Source organism: Oreochromis aureus, linkage group 4 (assembly GCF_013358895.1).
Source record: "Oreochromis aureus strain Israel breed Guangdong linkage group 4, ZZ_aureus, whole genome shotgun sequence".
Classification (NCBI taxonomy): Eukaryota; Metazoa; Chordata; class Actinopteri; order Cichliformes; family Cichlidae; genus Oreochromis; species Oreochromis aureus.
This window is the reverse complement of record NC_052945.1, coordinates 22,709,728-22,728,032: the sequence shown is the minus strand read 5'-3', so window position 1 is coordinate 22,728,032 and position 18,305 is coordinate 22,709,728. Positions and strand designations below refer to the sequence as shown.

The 18,305-nt window shown below is 40.7% G+C and overlaps 2 protein-coding genes across 3 annotated transcripts; one reads left to right on the top strand and one right to left on the bottom strand.

Annotated features, from left to right (window-relative positions):
* Window positions 1-1,148: 1,148 nt before the first annotated feature.
* pold1 (polymerase (DNA directed), delta 1, catalytic subunit) lies at window positions 1,149-12,195 on the top strand. Of its 2 annotated transcripts, XM_031732664.2 has the most exons (27): window positions 1,149-1,365; window positions 2,237-2,432; window positions 2,580-2,693; window positions 2,894-3,034; window positions 3,238-3,363; window positions 3,630-3,798; window positions 4,248-4,362; window positions 4,493-4,622; window positions 4,762-4,928; window positions 5,025-5,129; window positions 5,289-5,429; window positions 5,542-5,652; window positions 5,775-5,966; window positions 6,044-6,132; window positions 6,230-6,346; window positions 6,736-6,849; window positions 6,988-7,135; window positions 8,131-8,226; window positions 8,334-8,471; window positions 10,271-10,446; window positions 10,632-10,784; window positions 10,876-10,978; window positions 11,069-11,201; window positions 11,384-11,497; window positions 11,617-11,669; window positions 11,787-11,884; window positions 11,989-12,076. In XM_031732664.2, the coding sequence occupies exons 2-27, from the start codon at window positions 2,246-2,248 to the stop codon at window positions 12,074-12,076; spliced, it is 3,318 nt and encodes a 1,105-aa protein (XP_031588524.1). In that variant the 5' UTR covers window positions 1,149-1,365; window positions 2,237-2,245. The 2 variants fall into 2 exon arrangements, with proteins under 2 accessions (XP_031588524.1, XP_039466983.1); XM_039611049.1 differs by lacking the exon at window positions 1,149-1,365 and having other exon boundaries at window positions 2,246-2,432; window positions 11,989-12,195.
* Window positions 12,196-12,911: 716 nt separating this feature from the next.
* zgc:55558 lies at window positions 12,912-17,075 on the bottom strand. The gene is made up of 5 exons (XM_031732665.2): window positions 16,769-17,075; window positions 16,458-16,570; window positions 15,229-15,407; window positions 14,572-14,731; window positions 12,912-14,475 (listed from the first exon to the last, which is right to left on the bottom strand). Exons 2-5 carry the CDS (start codon window positions 16,566-16,568, stop codon window positions 14,362-14,364), a joined length of 564 nt encoding a protein of 187 aa, XP_031588525.1. The 5' UTR covers window positions 16,569-16,570; window positions 16,769-17,075; the 3' UTR covers window positions 12,912-14,361.
* Between the last annotated feature and the right edge of the window lie 1,230 nt (window positions 17,076-18,305).

The window sequence follows — 18,305 nt, the reverse complement described above, 5'->3', positions numbered from 1 at the left end:
TTAAAATAGTATGCAGTAGTAGTGTATTATACAGTAATAATACTATAAAAAAATGTATTTAAATGGCAGTACTTTACAGTAAAATACAACATAACCTTTTCACAGCACAACATAATCAAACCACCAGAATGGAGAAAATATTGTGACTAATGTTCATATTTTTTAGCAGAGCTCCAAGGACACTGGAAGGACCAGTACTAAAAGTGTTCTGCTGCACGTGGTAGCATTACCCTTTACGAAAGACACTTTACATTTTTCTTTCATCTGTAGATTAGTAAACTCACTGTTGCCAACTCCAAATTGTGCAAGACAGCTTATCTCCAAACTATATTCTATTGCTCAATAAAACATCAGCAGCAGTAATAGTTTAGAAAGTATAGTCTTGATTTAGTCCAGTCCATCATGTATTCGCTGGATGAGACTGTTGAGTTCAGATACAAGTGCAGACACATCAGCCATTTCCTCCTGCTATGAGGATTTAACAGTTTTTATTAAAAGTGTCATTTAAAGAGCGCATTTACAACACATATTATATATCAGCCTGTGCTTATGACTATATAAGAAAAATAAAGTAATCATATCCATAAATAGGCATGCATTAACTATCTAATATGTGTATATTTCTTTCTTAAAAATACGGCTTGTATATTGTACATTTTATATATATATATCTTTTCCCCCTATGTTAACTGTCCATATGTACATAGCACTGCAGAACTGTACCTCCCCCCCCCCCCCCAAGCATGTTTACACTGAGTAGGAGATGCTCTGTATCTCATTGTACAACTGTATAGTGACAATAAAGGCATTCTATTCTATTCTATTCTATTCTATTCTATTCTATTCTATAAGCATGCACTGAATAAACAATTAACTAATTACCGCAGCTTTTGCCAATTCTAACTCAATTACTCTACCTAAATGAACGAAGCATGCCAAATATCTATTTAGCTGTCGATCAAAAAAAAAACAAAAAACAGGAAAGACGGTTAAAAAAAAGAAGAAGCAATTTTCCCTCCCTTACTACTACGTAATATCCGACGTCATTTTGCCGGGAAAGCACGGTCTTTTTCTTGTACTGGGTTTAGTCGAGTCGCGCTCAACTTCCTCTTTTATGCCGTTAGGTTTCCGCCCATTCTGTGACGTAATTGTCCATTGCTTTATTTCTTAGCCTGGTATCTAGACGCAAAATTTCCGCGCGTTCGTCGGTGAAAGTTCACAACTCAAAGAAGGGTGGCGGGAGCTGTTGTCAGTCCGGCTCTGTTGTGAGGAAGTGCCATTGTTAGGCGTTTAGAAGTTAGAAACGCAGCAGCCACTGATAAGTTTTCGTGTCAGATTTCACGGAAGGATTGCTTCTACAACTGGGTAAGATTAGCCCGAGGGCGCGAGACCTGTATGTGTTTATACCCGCGCGCGCTAGCTTACTGCCTTAGCTGTTACAAAGAAAAGAAACGTCCCTGCACCTTGTCATGAGGCTTTACTGCTCCATTATTGAGTGTCATATAATGTAATACCTTCCAGTCAAATGTTACATTTGAAAGTACGCCACTGACACGTGGATGAATTATCACAAATGTAGAGGTGAAGGGGACAGAGACCTGCACTGTTTGGATGTGATGCTAACTGTGTAGTGTGCTGTGTGGAGCTAAAAGGTGTGCAACAGCACTCACAGTAACATGGCAACAGGCTGTGCAGTGGGAAGGTTGTGGATGATTACTACTAGTCCCATGACTAATAAGCACCAGTTTATGTTTCCAACATCCCTGTTTTACTGTGTTTTTGACCGTGTCGAGACTGCATGTGTTCCCTTTTATTCTGTGTTCTGATATCGCTCCTTCTTCTTATTGTAACTCTTTGTACATTCTACCTTTCACTTGTAAATACCCTCCAGTGCAGCTATAATGAATTATTACTGAAAGGATTGCACTAATTTTATCTGTCACTGGCCTTCATATTTACTTGTTATATGCTGTGGCTGACTACAGATCAGGAGTAATATAGACTGAGCAAAGAGCCATACTTACAGGATTTTCCCTGCAGAAACAATTTTGGTTCATTTATGTTTAGAAAATGGTTAGAAGAATATGTTAAATGCCGAGTTTTATGTTAACTAAAACTCATTTTCCTAACTACACTTTGACCACTTGAGCTTGCACATTTAAGTGCTTAAACATATTACAGACTTTTAACCTCCAAGTTTGTTCCATAGATTTTTACCAAGTTTTCTTTAAATCAGCTTGCAGGCATGGATCATAAACGACACAACGGCAGCCGTCTCATGGGTGGTCCATCCCAGGCCAAACGGGGTAAAACGATGGGTGAATGGGAGGACAGTCCTTCGCAGTTTGAAGAGGAGTTGTCCATGTTTGAAGAAGCAGACTTGGATGCAGAGGAGATGGAGGGGCAGGCGGGACACGATGTTATTCCAGTAGGTGAGTATTTAACTGCAAAGCGCACATTCACAGGTGATGTAAATGTTCTCATCACGCAGGAGGAATTTAATGAGTTATTTAGTGACCTGTAGTAAAGCTACAGATCCCTCAAGCATAATAATTTAATTTCTTCTTCCATCCTGTCAGGTGACCTTTTCTCAGCAGACCTAAACCCTCGCTGGCGACGTCCTCCTGCCCCCTCACTGGACCCATCATCTGATATTCTGGTGTTCCAGCAGATTGATCTGGACTACTATTTGGGTAATTATCAAATATAATGTTTGTCAAAGCCGCTTTTGCTCTAAATTTGAGTCCCAGAAATATCGACCTGGCCAGCTTGTAGCATCATATGAAAACATCCGAGCTGACTTACAGTTATATCAACCTTTCAGAGCATATTCATTGTTGATCATGAATATTGTGGTGTGTAATTTGGCTTCCAATGGTTTTGTGTCATGCAGGGGAAACGGTAGCGGGCATGCCCGGTCAGTCGCAAGGAAAAGTGCCAATCATTCGGATGTTTGGTGTAACAGACAATGGCAACAGCGTGTGCTGCCATGTTCACGGCTTTGCCCCTTACTTCTACGTTCCTGCTCCAAATGGTGAGTGCTTGTCATCATGTTGACTTTGCATTTATGTGATATACTACATTTCCTCACTATAAATAGCTTTAAAGTAGCTGTTACAGTTGTAACCTCTTCTCTTTGTTCTAAGCTGTCTAATTTCTGCTTTTAGGGAGAAAATAATAAAAATGTAATTCATGCTTTATATCTAATGTTGCCCTCTGTTTGCTTTAATTGAAAAGGGTTCACATCTGCTCACCTGGTGGAATTTCAAAAGGAGCTGAACTCTGCTGTCCTGAAGGACATGCGCTCCAATAAGGACAATATCTCAGTCACAGTATTGGCTGTGGACATCACCCGCAAAGAGAGTGAGTACAAGTGACGTTTAAAGTTTATTATTAAGTGGAAAAAACAAAAAACCAGAGTCTGTGAAGACAAGCACAAATGCAGATGTGTATTGTGATCAAGGTCTTGAACCTTGTTAGATAGCAACATTCAGTAATACATTAACTTACATTAACATTTATATTTTATTACTGTGTTACAATCTTATACGATTATAAAACAAAATGGTGTTCTTTTGAGATGAAAACTTCATTTATCCCTCTATTTGTTTTTTGTTTCTTTCTCACAGGCATGTATGGTTACCATGGGAAACGCATTATCGATTTCTTGCGGATAACCATGGCGATGCCTCGTCTCATCGCCCCTGCAAAGAGACTGCTGGAACAGGGCTTTAAGTTTTCCCATTTCCCTACCAGCAATTACCAATCCTATGAGGCCAACATAGACTTTGAAATCAGGTGTGTGTGCTTAAGAAAAAGGTAAAAAATAATTTTGAAAACATGGTGGAGAGATGAAAATGACCACTATCTTTTAAATACACAAAAGAAGGCTGTATCTTTTTTGAAAATACCAAACGAAACCCAAGGTTAAACTTATATTCACTGTAGTGTTCTGTTGCTTTAATTTTGCTTACCCTTGTGTACAAAAACACTGTTGAAATCTCAGCATTGTTAAAGTGTTCAAAGGAAGACATTTATTGTAATTAATGAAGTTATTTGGATAAATGTTGTATGTATAAAAATTGCCAGTAAATTTAAAAAAAATCAACATTGTGTCTCTTTAGAGTGTGTGTGTGTGTGTGTGTGTGTGTGTGTGTGTGTGTGTGTGTGTGTGTGTGTATATTCATGCATGTGTGTGTGTGTGTGTGTGTGTGTATATATATTCATGCATGTGTATGTGTTGTCAGGTTTATGGTGGACAGCGACGTGGTGGGTTGCTGTTGGATTGAGCTCCCAAAAGGGAAGTACAGAGTACGTGAAGAGAAGAGCACAGATAACACCAGTTCTCAGTCCCCAAGCAAGGTGGGTGTACAATCTCTCACGGTGTTACCTTGGTCACTAGTTCACTTTCATGTTCGATCATGCGGTTTTTATGTATTTGCATAGGTAAATGGTGTTTGTGAACTTTGCCACTCTTGTTCTTTCCCTCCAGGCCTCCTTGTGTCAGTATGAGGTGGATGTGGGATGGACGGATCTGATAAGTCACCCTGCAGAGGGAGAGTGGCAGAGGATTGCACCGCTCAGAGTCCTCAGCTTTGACATAGAGTGCGCAGGAAGAAAAGGTGCTTTGTTTACAAAAAAATTCTCTGGAGTTCTTACTCTGCATTAGAATAACTGTTAAAAAGTTATTTAAGCTCATGACCAAGGCTGGTCTAACTTGATGAAAATCAAATGACTCTGGTGTTGCCTCTTTACTTCCAGGAATCTTCCCAGAGCCGGACAAAGATCCTGTGATTCAAATTGCATCTATGGTGCAGCGTCAGGGTGAGACGGAGCCCTTCATTCGCACAGTCTTCACCCTGCAGTCCTGCGCCAGCATCGTTGGCTCTCAGATACTGTGCTTCACACAAGAGACAAAGTTACTGCAGGTATACACGTGTACATTTAAAGCAGTGAAATGCATACATAGTTTGATATGGTTTCCTTTCAAGTCATACTTTTTTGTTTTGTGTCTGCATGAGCAGAGCTGGGCTGAGTTTTTGAGGACTGTGGATCCGGACATTATTACTGGCTACAACATCCAAAACTTTGACTTTCCCTACTTGCTCAACAGGGCAGCTGCTTTGAAGGTTAGATGGAGCTTGATTTATGTTAGGCCACTGACAAGGCCTGAACTATTCTTAAAAGATGAAGGTTCAACATGTATATTGAAGATTTAATGGAAAAACCTAATTGCTCATTCATTCCCGTGTTTATCCACTAGGTGATAAATGTTCTCTTGTTTTCAGGTGAATTATTTTCCGTACTTGGGCCGAGTGCGAGGCATCAAATCAGTTTTGAAAGACTTGAATTTTCAGAGCAAGCAGATGGGCCGCAGAGAAAACAAGACCATTAACATGGAGGGCCGTGTTCAGTTTGACCTGCTCCAGGTCAGTACTTTCTCATTCTGTGCAGGTCAACAAAGACATTATGTGGTACATTTTGTATTTGGGAATGTTGTTAGGGAAAGACTGAGCTTTGAGTTGGTGCCTTTTCTTTCAGGTTCTTCTCAGGGATTATAAGTTGCGCTCATACACACTGAACGCTGTGAGTTTCCACTTTTTGCAAGAGCAGAAGGAGGACGTGCAGCACTCAATCATCACTGATTTGCAGGTAAGATCAAGACAGCCTTGTTGGGGAGTTTTTGGGGCTATTTTTGTGCAATCATCTTTTAAAAAAAATCTAATATTAATTTGTTTTTCCCTCATCCTTTTCTCTTTGTTCCTCCGTCACAGAATGGAAATGAGCAGACGCGCCGTCGTTTGGCAGTCTACTGCCTGAAAGACGCCTATCTCCCCCTGCGCCTGCTGCAGAAGCTAATGTGTGTGATTAACTACATGGAGATGGCCAGAGTGACCGGCGTGCCTCTCACGTACCTGCTCTCACGAGGCCAGCAGATCAAAGTGGTCTCTCAGCTGCTGCGACAGGTAACAATCCCGAAGCAAACATGGCTCCTGCATTTGCATACCTGGGATTTGGAAACTGAGTGCGTGTTTATGTTTAGGCCATGAAACAGGATCTGGTAATGCCTGTTGTAAAGACAGAAGGAGGCGAGGACTACACTGGAGCTACTGTCATCGAGCCAGAGAAAGGGTAAATATACCTATGATTGTGTCAGTCCACTGTTGTTCACACGTGTTACATGTGCAGTCTTGTCATGTCATTTTCTACCCTGCTCTCTTCTGTGTAGATATTACAGCCTTCCCATTGCCACATTGGATTTCTCCTCCTTGTATCCGTCCATCATGATGGCTCACAATCTGTGCTACACCACTCTGCTGCAGAAGGGCTCAGTGGATAAACTGGGGTAAGCAATTTTCTTTTTAGGTGGTCCTGTGGCGTAATGGTTTATGCATTCTCCTAACAAGCAAAACTCCGGATTCTGAGATTTGCGTCCCCTCTCAGGACAGCGAACCCGCGTTAAAAATCAGCCAAATAAAACACGCAGACAAACAAGCTTAATGTGTTTTGTCTACTTCTGTTGAAAACTACAAAAATTATATTGAACAGTATTCAAAGGGTGATGTGAAACTGAGAAAGCAATTGAATTTATAGGTAGGCTTCTTTAGCTAGTTTAAGGCCATTGACCAAGTAAGCAAAGACCAGAACAGTTGTGCACGATGTGAATTCACTTTATTCATGCACTGTTTATATTACATTTGAGTGAAAGCTGAGTTATTTAATGATTGTTTTCAGCCTGGCTCCCGAGGACTTCATTAAGACTCCAACAGGCGATCTCTTTGTGAAGAGTTCTCTAAGAAAGGGACTTCTCCCAGAGATCCTGGAAAACCTGCTGTCTGCCCGAAAGAGGTTTGAATTGTTTAAAATAAATCACAGAAACTGTTTGGACTGGAATGACAATTTTCCAAAAGCTGTAGAAGAAGAGTTGAGTTGGAAATGGTTGATCTATGAGTTCACAACCTGTGTGATCCCACCGTCTGTCTGCAGGGCCAAAGCGGAGCTAAAAAAGGAAACCGACCCCTTCAAGAAGCAGGTGCTGGACGGCCGACAGCTGGCCCTCAAAATCAGCGCGAACTCTGTGTATGGCTTCACGGGGGCCCAAGTGGGCAAACTGCCCTGCCTAGAGATCTCACAGGTCAGCGCTTTCGATCGGACGACTGTTTTTGGACTTCAAATGTTCACAATTCAGGATCTGCAAAACTGCATTTGTCAGTCTTAAACCAGGTTGCCTTCATTTAACTACTTTGCACAGTACGTTCTATTGTGCACAGATGTAAACAGAAAACATCAGAGATGTAGGGCAAAGATTAGTGTTGGGAAAAAAAAAAAGACACCACAGAACAGGTGGAGAAAAATGTTACCCTACCCCCTCACAAAAAATACAAAAACAAAGACCTTCTGTAGGTGATAGCTGAACTACAGTGATCTCAGTTTCAGGCTGTTTTGTGAGATCTTTTCCCTAAACTTCAAAACTTCTGACCTGCAGTGTGGCTGAAATGCTAAAGGTTTTTCCGGCATTATTGGTAATTTAGTGATTACCGTAAATCCCGGACTACAGAGCGCACCTGATTAAAAGCCGCATGCTCTAATTGTAGAAAAAAAAAAAAAATTTTCTACTTGTACAGGCCGCACCGGATCTTAAGCTGTATGCGTTTCATTTGTAATATGAGATATTTACACAGAAATATTACACATGAGGATTTTTAACGTTTAATTTAATCCATAAATTAAAGGTAACATAAACATGGTAACAAAAACGTTATGGTAACATACAAAAATACATACTGCAAATGCTTTTTTTCATCGAACAGCGCCTGTAACACAGCTACCTTTAAGTATACGTACGTATCGGTAACACACAAATTATGTTGCTTATGTTTTTTTTTACGGAACAGTGCACAAACAATATTACAACGTCTCTTAACAACCGATAAAAATATATACCGTATATATACTACTTATCATTTTGATTGGTCTACTGTTACCAGGCAAAATGTTTTTGGCCGCATGAAAAAAAAAATATGCATTAGCCGCACGTCAGTATAAGCCGCAGTGTTCACAGTGTGGGGAAAAAGTATGACCCGAAAACTACGGTAAATGTATTGAAATATTGCATTTTGTCTCATCCAGAGTGTCACCGGTTTTGGAAGACAGATGATTGAGCAAACCAAGCAGCTGGTGGAGTCTAAGTACACACTTTCCAATGGCTACCAGGCTGACGCCAAGGTGAGCCCAGTTATGAACCAATCTCTTATTCCTTGATGATCTGATGTATCAAAAACACTTGACACGTTATATATTTTGTTTTTTCATTTTTATTTTGTCCTGTTCAGGTAATTTATGGAGACACGGACTCTGTCATGGTAAAGCTTGGAGTTGCAACAGTAAAAGAGGCCATGGATATCGGGAGAGAGGCGGCCGAGTGGGTATCATCCCATTTTACACCACCCATCAAACTGGAGTTTGAGAAGGTACCGTTTCAGTCCAGAAATTTCTTCTCCGACTTCTCTACATGTATACTGCTCAAAACACTTGATCTCGATATTTTTGTCCTGTTAGGACAAATAAGCTGTTGTGAAACGGTTTCAGCTGTTTTGGTGCAAATGAAAGTGACAACAGGTGCATGCCAAAGGCAACAACAAGACAGCCCCCAAAAAGAGAAGCGGTTTTTCCAGGTGGTGGTCACGATCTCTCCTCTTTCCTTCTGACTGGTTTTACAGTCTGTTACACAAAGTGCACATAAAAGATTCTAAGCCCAACAGCAGCACTGTCATCTGCTCCTGGTCATGGAGGAACAGGCTCCATGACCATGGTATAAGGGTCTGACAGCTTTACTGTGACCTTTGCATATAGCCCAGTGGCGTGCAGCTTGAGTGTTATTTGCTGGGGAATGACAGAACTGGCAGATCCATAAACTGCTGAAGTTGCTTCAGCAACATTTGTAGTATGAAGAACAACTTCATTCTTTGACCAATGTGTTTTGGCCTGTAGACTTCATCAGGATCATCAAAAATGCATCGCAGGCAGCACTTCAAAATAGCATGTAGAAAAACTGATCATATACATTACATCTGGTACGCATGTCCACCAGTTCACTCAAATGCATGATTGTGTGGAAAGATTTCTTTTGACTGAGGGGAAAAAAATTAAATACCTATTTGTGCAAATAGAATCTAGTCATACCACAACATGCGTTTTCTAACTGGACAGACTTGCATCCCTGAAGTTGAAATAATTTTGCATTATGCTGTGATGATTAAGTGTTCCCCTTATTTAAGCAGCCTGTTATGAGTCAGGTTAAACGCTGATTTGAACTTCAGTGTGACTGTATGGCAGAAACATGTGGCTGTGAGGCGGGACTTATAGTTTTCAAACCTTTAAAAATGTGATGCAAATGGATTAAGATGGGGTGATCTGAAGATCTTAAAAATGTTCAAAAAGCACCAACTTATTACCTGAAAAACGGACTCTGCAAGATAATAAAAAGTCCTGAACAGTTTTGCAGCTTGCTGTTGTCAGTGAAGTTAAACTAGAGCCTCAGGTCCTCAGAGAGGGCTGCTGGCTAATGCTACATCGCATATGGATTAGGCTACAGCCTGAGAGCAGGAACTGGGGCAATAATACTATTTAACTCCAACAGGGGGCGCTTATACTATGGCTTTATTTAATGATGCAGGTCTATGCTATGAATATAATTGGCCACATAAAAATAAAAACAAAAACTGCACAGTTCACTTTCATTTATAGTCACACTGTGTGTGTGTGTGTGTGTGTGTGTGCGTGTTTGTGTGGGTGGGTGGTTTAATAATGATGTGTTAATAGTTTCACTGATGGAGACGAAAGTTAAATTGTTGTGATTGAAAATTAGTTTGCCTTGAGTGTTTGGTTAATTTGGAATGTCCTTCATCGTTTTACCTTTGCAGTGGTGCATATCAGATAATTAGAAAGATGATTAGATGGATTGTTTTATGCAAACTTTTTTTGTATTTTTTTTTTTTTTTTATTGTAACCAAGCAGTACAAGCCAGCAAGTAATTTCCCGTATTTACCAGATTCATGCTGTTCAGCACAGTTCAGGAATGTGGGTCATGTTTCAGTTCAGCTGTCCAATGTGTGGCCTTTTGCTTTCTGTATGTGTCACTGTCTTCCTCTATCCTATTCCTATTGAAGGTCTAAAGGTGACCTGGGTTTGCAGTCAGGTCCTCTTAGCTCAGACCCGATGCTTTCAGAGAGTTGTTGTATTAATTATGTCTTTATTAATATTTCACCAGGTGTACTACCCGTATCTGCTGATCAATAAGAAGCGCTACGCAGGCCTGTATTTCTCCTCCAGTGCAAGCACGCATGACAAAATGGACTGCAAAGGAATTGAGACCGTCCGCAGAGACAACTGCCCTCTGGTGGCTAACCTCATCAACACCTGTCTGCAGAAAATCCTCATTGACAGGTAAAGGCATACGCTTGCTGCACTCAGTTTATTTTGTGGAGTCCAGAAATAAGTCATGACTTCTAAACTTTGGACTTAATTTGCTCAGCTCTGTCTTTGACAATCTGGTTAATTATGAACCATGAATTATGAGATGTTGACATGGCTTAAAAACAACAACCAGAGCTATTGTGATGTTTCTTCAGGGATCCCCAGGGGGCCGTGGAACACGCCAAAGAGGTGATCTCAGACCTGCTCTGCAATCGCATCGACATCAGCCAGCTGGTCATCACCAAGGAGCTAACGCGCACTGCCCAGGAGTACGCTGGCAAGCAGGCGCATGTGGAGCTAGCAGAGAGGTCTGATTGGCTGATTGCTAGATACTGAGGTGTCTTACTTCAAATAAGATGTCAGAGAAAAAACATTTAAGCCTTTAAATCTGATTTATAGGATGAGGAAAAGAGATGCAGGTAGCGCCCCCAACCTGGGAGACCGAGTCCCGTATGTCATCATCAAGGCTGCGAAGGGAGCAGCGGCATACATGAAGTCAGAGGTGTGTATGGCCTGTTGATGTTTCATCTGTTCCCTCCTTAGTGGACACTTCAGCTTTGATAATGATCTCCATTCCACATTGTCCATTCAGGACCCCATCTACGTGCTGGAGAACAACATTCCCATTGACACACAATACTACCTGGAGCAGCAGTTGTCCAAACCTCTGCTGAGAATATTTGAGCCCATCCTGGGAGAGAGCAAAGCAGAGAGCATCCTGCTCAGTAAGTCAGCACACCTGAGCAAATATTTTAACATTTATGAAAACTACAAGTTTAAAAAAGTTAACTGAAATAAAAGTAAGAACTAGACTTTCCAAAAACGGTTATTGTGAACATAAACGTAAGAAGTGTGATGTGCTACTGTAAATCTTATCGTTGCTCTTGAATTTGGTGGTGTGTTTCAGAGGGCGACCACACACGCTGTAAAACTGTGTTAACCTCAAAGGTTGGAGGCCTCATGGCGTTTGCTCAGAAGAGAAGCACCTGTATTGGCTGCAAAGCTGTGCTCAAGACAGACGGTATGTGTGTGTGTGAGTGTGTGTGTGAGTGTGTGTGTAATTTCCACCTTCTTTACTTCAGCTGGTGTTTTGAAAAATGACAAAGCTGGAAGTTTAACATGTAATGTGCACCTTTGCAGCGGCCGTGTGTGATTTCTGCAAGAAGAAAGAGTCTGAGCTGTACCAAAAAGAGGTAAAAGTGGCAGAGCAGAATAGCTCCTCTCTATCAGATTGTCGGGGGATAAAAACCAAACCAATAAAATTTAGGTCTGTCTTAGTGCATTGCTAATGAGCACATTATCAACCACAGATCTTTCACCTGAATACGCTGGAGGAGCGTTTCTCTCGCCTGTGGACTCAGTGTCAGCGCTGTCAAGGCTCACTCCATGAAGATGTGCTGTGCACCAGGTGTGTATATGAATAACATTATGATCATTTTCATGATAACGAGCAACGGCTGATTGGTTTGCAGCAGAATTACAATAACGCTGTACCCGCTGTCTCCTCTGCAGCCGGGATTGTCCGATCTTCTACATGAGGAAAAAGGTTCAGAAAGACCTGGACGACCAGAGCAATCTGGTGTCTCGTTTCGGATGGTGAGGGAGACGCTAGTATGCTGCAATCGCTCATGTGCCTAATTTCAGACGACCTCTATTCTCTGTCTTTTGTATAAAAAAAAAAAAAAAACAAAGAAAAGAAAAAAAAAAAAGAAATGCTTGTATATCTATTTTCTGTTTTTTCTAATATGAATAAATGACAATAAGTAGTGTTTTGTAAAATAAAATCAAAGAAAGGAATAATGGTTTTTACTCACTGAACATTTAAAAGGGAATCTCTGTAGAAGTGATGAATCAACACACGTCAACAGCATCACGTCTACAGTTTCTGAATGACCCTGTTCAGCTGTACATACTGGCATACCCGAGTCTTTGACATCAAAGTGTGTAATTTCACAGAAATGAAAAGGGGAACTTGATTACCTTCAGCACTTTGTCTCAGTCAAACCTCAAACCACAGCCCTTCCTCCCCACTGATTTTGCACTTCAGAAGAAAAACGCGTAAATATAGCTGCAAGCGGCAACGGGAGTGCAAAGGAGGTCAGGGGAAACCACTGCTACAACTTTATGTTCAAAGAACGACCGAAAGCACTGATAGGTAAAATAATTTTTTACTGTTTTCTTTTCCTTTTTTGAGAGCTGACACAATGTTTGGTCAAAAACCAGTCTGATAACTTCTGTGAGGCTTGGTCTGAAGATCACCTGTGGAAGTGCACGTGACGCTTTTTCAAGGCCGGGCTGTAAGAAAAACTCTTAAAAGTTGGAAATTTGCATCATAAGCTGCATCCCAATTCAGGGACATGCACCTGTTGCACAGAAGTGTTTCCCTCTCAAAAGCCTGCAAGTAAAAATATTATATAAACAAAACAGACACCATGGAAAAGCTGAAGACTTTTACTCGTTTCTTACAGCAGAGCGCATTACAGATTTACAAAGTCTTACTCAGTTAACCTCCTTGATCATATAATAATCATATATGCATTAGGCATTCAGACCCCTCTGGTTAAGACAATTAAAAAAGTAAAAATCCTAGATGGATGGATTGACTTGTTAGCAGGATGCAACTCCCCTGAAGTTAGTTCACTGAACACTGATGTAGTTTTTAGTAAATACATAGATGCTGGTTTTTAAATTGTGGGATGTTTGTAGTAACAGAAAACAGAAAAATGATTATATAAATGTAACAATCCATTAATTACAGTGCTCTATTGAATATCCTTAACATCCAGCATCAAGTATGACCACACCTCACGACTGTTACTGTGCCCAACATGTTTTGTGTAGTACCACAGGGTTGTTTTGACAAACTATGTGCTGTGGTAGAGTTTGGTGCCACATAAACAGTGTTTGGACACAGTAACGAACCCCCGACGACACTAGGACCGGCACAAAAACTGCGTTAAAAGTGGACTTTGGAGTCAAGTGTGACAGTTCACACCAATAATGGCCTTAACCTCAAGTTTGGATGGTAGAAAAAACTAGCAGAGGAATCAGATCGTCTGATTTTTCTCTGTTATAAATCAGCGTCTGATACGACGCTGTATTCCTGAGTAGCTTTTAAAGTGGCACTAATCCTAAAATCTGCATTAACCACACAACAGGAAGTGACTAAAGTGCACCTGGGAGTTTGAAACACAGTTTTGAGGTTTGTTAACGGGATAATCCTACACGACAACATTTTTGTTGTAGAAAAAAATTAATTCAAAAGTAAATAATGCTGATGTGTTTCAAGCCCCAGAGACTGCACCAACCTATATGTATTTAAAAACATGCACACAAGGGGAAGGATTTGACTAACTACGTGTCCATGGTAAAGTGGTCTCACAGGAAAAAAAAATAAAACAAAAAAACCTCCAAACTCTCCAGCTCATTTAAACAGTTTCCTCATGAAGTCAAACACTAACCATTCAGCAAATTTTATAAAAAATAAAAAAAAAAGTGGAAATGTGCTGAGCACTACAATAACAAATGGAAATGTGACAGCGTAAAGTGCAGTGATGCATTACCGTGAACTCCTGACATCTAAACGGTCAACAGAAGCTAAAAATGACTCACTAACCTCCAGTAAAACCATATTTTAAAAAGTACTCTTGCCCAAATGCTGCTAAATTGACACTGCACATGAATGTATGAATAACAAACCTTGTGAATACACACCATAACTGGAAACTTTCACACCAATAAAAATATATATGTTTTTTCTTTCCCTGCATGTCTATGTCCTTGTGTGGAGGTGTGTGCGATGTCTCCAAGGTGCAGGGGCAGGTGTGGGGGTGAGGGGAGGATGACACAAGTGCTGTAAGTGATGCTGGCTCTCTGTGTGGTTTGCTATAGTATCATGCAACGTCTCTGAGTGTTCTTCTTGCTCTTCTTGTTGCTGCGGTTGGTCTCCTTGTATCTTCTGATCTCCCGTACTAGAGAATAGAAAGCTTCCTCCACACCCTGCAAAACAGAGAAGAAGCCGATTCGACGTTTTAAGAGGTTTTATTCAGGAACACAAGAATGGATTGATGAATGCTGTCGATGGGTTACCGTTACCTGTCTGGTTTTGGCGGAGGTCTCTACGAACGGCACGCCGTAGCTCCTCGCCAGCTCCTGTGCCTGCTGCGTCTTCACTGTGCGGGTGCTGAGGTCGCTCTTGTTCCCCACGAGCACCATGGGGACGCTGTCGCTGTCCTTCACCCTATTGATCTGCTCTCTGAGGAGAACACACGCGACAGAGCACGTTGTAAACACTGATCTATCAGTTCAGACTGACAATAATATTCAGCAGGCCAGACTGAAGGCCTGTGGTTTTTTTAGTTTTATCATTTGCAGACAGAATAATTTAGTTGGTGTTGCAACACTTGCTGAGTTCTGTGTGTGTTACACTTTTATCTGTGGGTTCCCTGTTTGCAACGTTTTATATTTACGAGTCAAAACATATTTGGATCAGTTACGAAATCTACAAATGACCCCACAAAAATTGCAGACACGCTCAGTTTATCTGCAGATATTTGGTAGACAACTGAGTGCAGTTCTCGCTAAACAGGAAATAGCCTTTGAGTGCCTAAATATGCACAGTTAAGACAGCTATGCGCAGCTGTCTTAAATCTCTGTGTGACTGAAATAAGGAATTAGTCCTACTTGGAGACCACTGTTTGAATTCTTTGTCCAGCTGTCTGTGCTGACGTGAACCCACAAGACTTCCTGTACCTGTAAAGGTGAACGTCCTCAAAGGACTTGCTGTTGTTGATGGCAAACACACAGAGGAAGCCCTCTCCCGTCCTCATATACTGGTCCCTCATGGCGCTGTACTCCTCCTGACCTGCAGTGTCCAGGATGTCCAGCAGACATGTCTCTCCATCAATCACCACCTGCTTTCTGTACGAGTCCTGCAAGACAGCACGAGTTAGGCCGGATTGCATCATCCTGAGTCTCACGCTGCTGCATCATGTAGCAACAAGATCTTGGTGATTAGGTGGTTTTGAAATGAATGTGCCCAAGTGTGAATATTTTATAAGCAATTATGAAATCCCACCGTTTACTGGCACGAAGGCTGACATTTATTTGCCCAGGATAATTTAGAACGTGACAGTTATTTGCAGGTAAGATGATTATATTTTTATCAAATATTGCCATCTTTAACTAGAAGGTTATCCCGAGGGCATGGGCTCTGCCAAGGCAGGTCTGTTTAACAATTTTAAATTAAAGTGGTCTGGATTTGCACAGAAATTTAACGGATATTTGCTCATCCGTTACTCCACCTCTTCACCTTGGTGTTTCATGCACAGTCTTGCTGACAAAGCTGCACCTCCAGTTCAACTCTTGCCTTGTCAGAGGACTACAGTGTTAGAAGGTTTTGGGCAGGTTTTAACACGTTTTCTGGCCTGACTCTGACAGCAGCAGTCCACGTGGTGACGTACACCATTTGCAGACACAAAATATATAAAGACTGTGAATCTCTTAACAGAAAAACATGAAATTAAATGGTGTTAAAATCAGCTCAGTGTCAAACAAAAACGCTTTGAAAGATTTGTTACGTGGTCGTGCAGCAGGAATAGTAATTCTGTGATGTAACTGCACTACTGTAAAACTACAATCTACATTAATCTGATTCTTTTTAATATGCAATTGCGATACTTAAAAGAAATGCTCCTTCTGAGGTCATAAACCGGGATTTTACTTGGGTTGGACACTCAGTTTCATGCACAAACATTTGCCAGAAATGAGAAGAATTTATTAAATAAACACGGGATCCTTGTAACTGCTCCAAGCGGCAACTCTTCTAACAACACCGGGACATATAAACCATTAAAACCGGACGAATTCTGATGGATAAAATAAAATCCTGATTAATAACACATCTGTAGCACTAATGAGCAGTACAGAGGCTGGTTATGCGCCAGATTAGACCGTGTACTTTGCGTCTGCTGGTCACTTACCTCGATAGTTGGATCGTATTCATCCACAAAGTGGTTCTGGATAAGCTGGATGGTGAGAGCGCTCTTGCCCACACCTCCTGCCCCGACCACCACAAGTTTGTACTCGGTCATACCTGCAGAGGATGAAGCCAACAGGTGAACATTAAGAGATCTAACCATTTGCCCCTCTTCTTCACTGAGCTGACATGGCGAAGAAGACACTGACTGACCCAGATTTATCCGCAGACGTTTAAAGTCTTTTTTTTTTTTTCTTGCCAAAGTAGAGTCGACCGAAATGATTACCAAATGGAGACATATGCTGCTTGGCTTACCTTTGTAAAAGAAGTTATAACGGCGTAAAATGAAAACGGACTTTTGGACTAGATAAATGAGATTAGCTCGCTACATAACGTTAGCCTGATTTCCTTGTTTAAGACACTTGTAGAACCACTTCAGGATGTGTCCAGAACTTTCTTTTCTGACCCACGCGTCCAAAAAATATTAAAGTAAAACTGTTGAGCTACTAGTAAAAATCAGAATTTATGTTATTAAATAATTAAAATCCCAGATTCGTTCGAGTTCCTACTTATTCTTCATTGTCGTTCATTGGAAGTAGAGCGTTTTTTCTTTACGTTAATCCCCGGGTGAAGCAGCCAATGAGAACACAGCACGAAGACGGACATTTTAACTGTCCAATCACAGCAGGGAACTGGTTCATGACCTCGCCCAGAGTTGCTGCGTCCAATTATAAAAAGGTACGGCTTAAAACGGGCGTGGCATTTAAAAGGCAATCTTCTAGTTCCTCCTCTCACATACTCGACTTGTCGACTTCAGCGGAAAGAAATGCTCACAAAGAGAACTAAATTTAATTTGGATTCCGAACAATACGATGTTATACATCCAATAAACAACATTGAAGCAAACAGCAGCTTTGTGAATGCTTTGCGTATCGTGACTTCAGTTAATTTTCTTTTCAAAGTGCTTACGGGAAGTGTTACGATATTTAACTCGACACTATACAGTACATGTGTGTTCATCGCCCCCTTGTGGCCAAATTGAGGAACTGCAACACCAAATTAGTTAATGCACAGTAACTATGTAATTATTAATACAGCAATTATTATATTAATAAAAACCGTTACTCAAAACCATAGTTAAAAAGAACAACAAAAATAAAATAAAATAATAGTAATATAGGAATATTATTTTTGTCTCCCAAATGATATTTGGACGTCTCAGACCTGTTGCAGTTCAACTGGATAAAAACTTTTAATTTTAGGTTTATAGAGAGAGTTACAGACAGACATGAACTGCACGGCCCACTCAACAAATCATCTAAAATAGTGAAGTGGGATAGAGACATATATTCTTTTACTTGCCTTTAAAGCGCTTTACTTCTCGCAATACCTTTCTTTAGGAACACTTAGATTTTTATTTTTCTAATTTTGTATTACTGGTGTGTCATGATGTTGATTTGTTTTACGTTTTAATAGTCTTATTATCTATGTTACATACCTACACAAAAAAAATGTATTTACAATTTCTTGGGTAAAGCTGGGGGAGTCACTGCTGATTGTCAAATCACTAGTAGTAGCTATAATCATTGTTAGTCTTTATAATTTCAAAATTAAATTATCAAAGACAACCAACAGTACCACGTGGCATTAACTTTTAACTGCTGACAATCCCCAAAGTTGAAAAATATGGGTCATCACAGCAGTTTGCTTTCCTGTCTGACATCCCCAAGGGAAATTTTTGTCTCTTGCAGGAATTGAGCTAGCAACCGTTTGCTTAGTAAGCAAACATGTGTTAACCACTACTCTATCCCTAAAGCTGGAGTCACTGAACTGGACTTTGTAGCCATGTTTA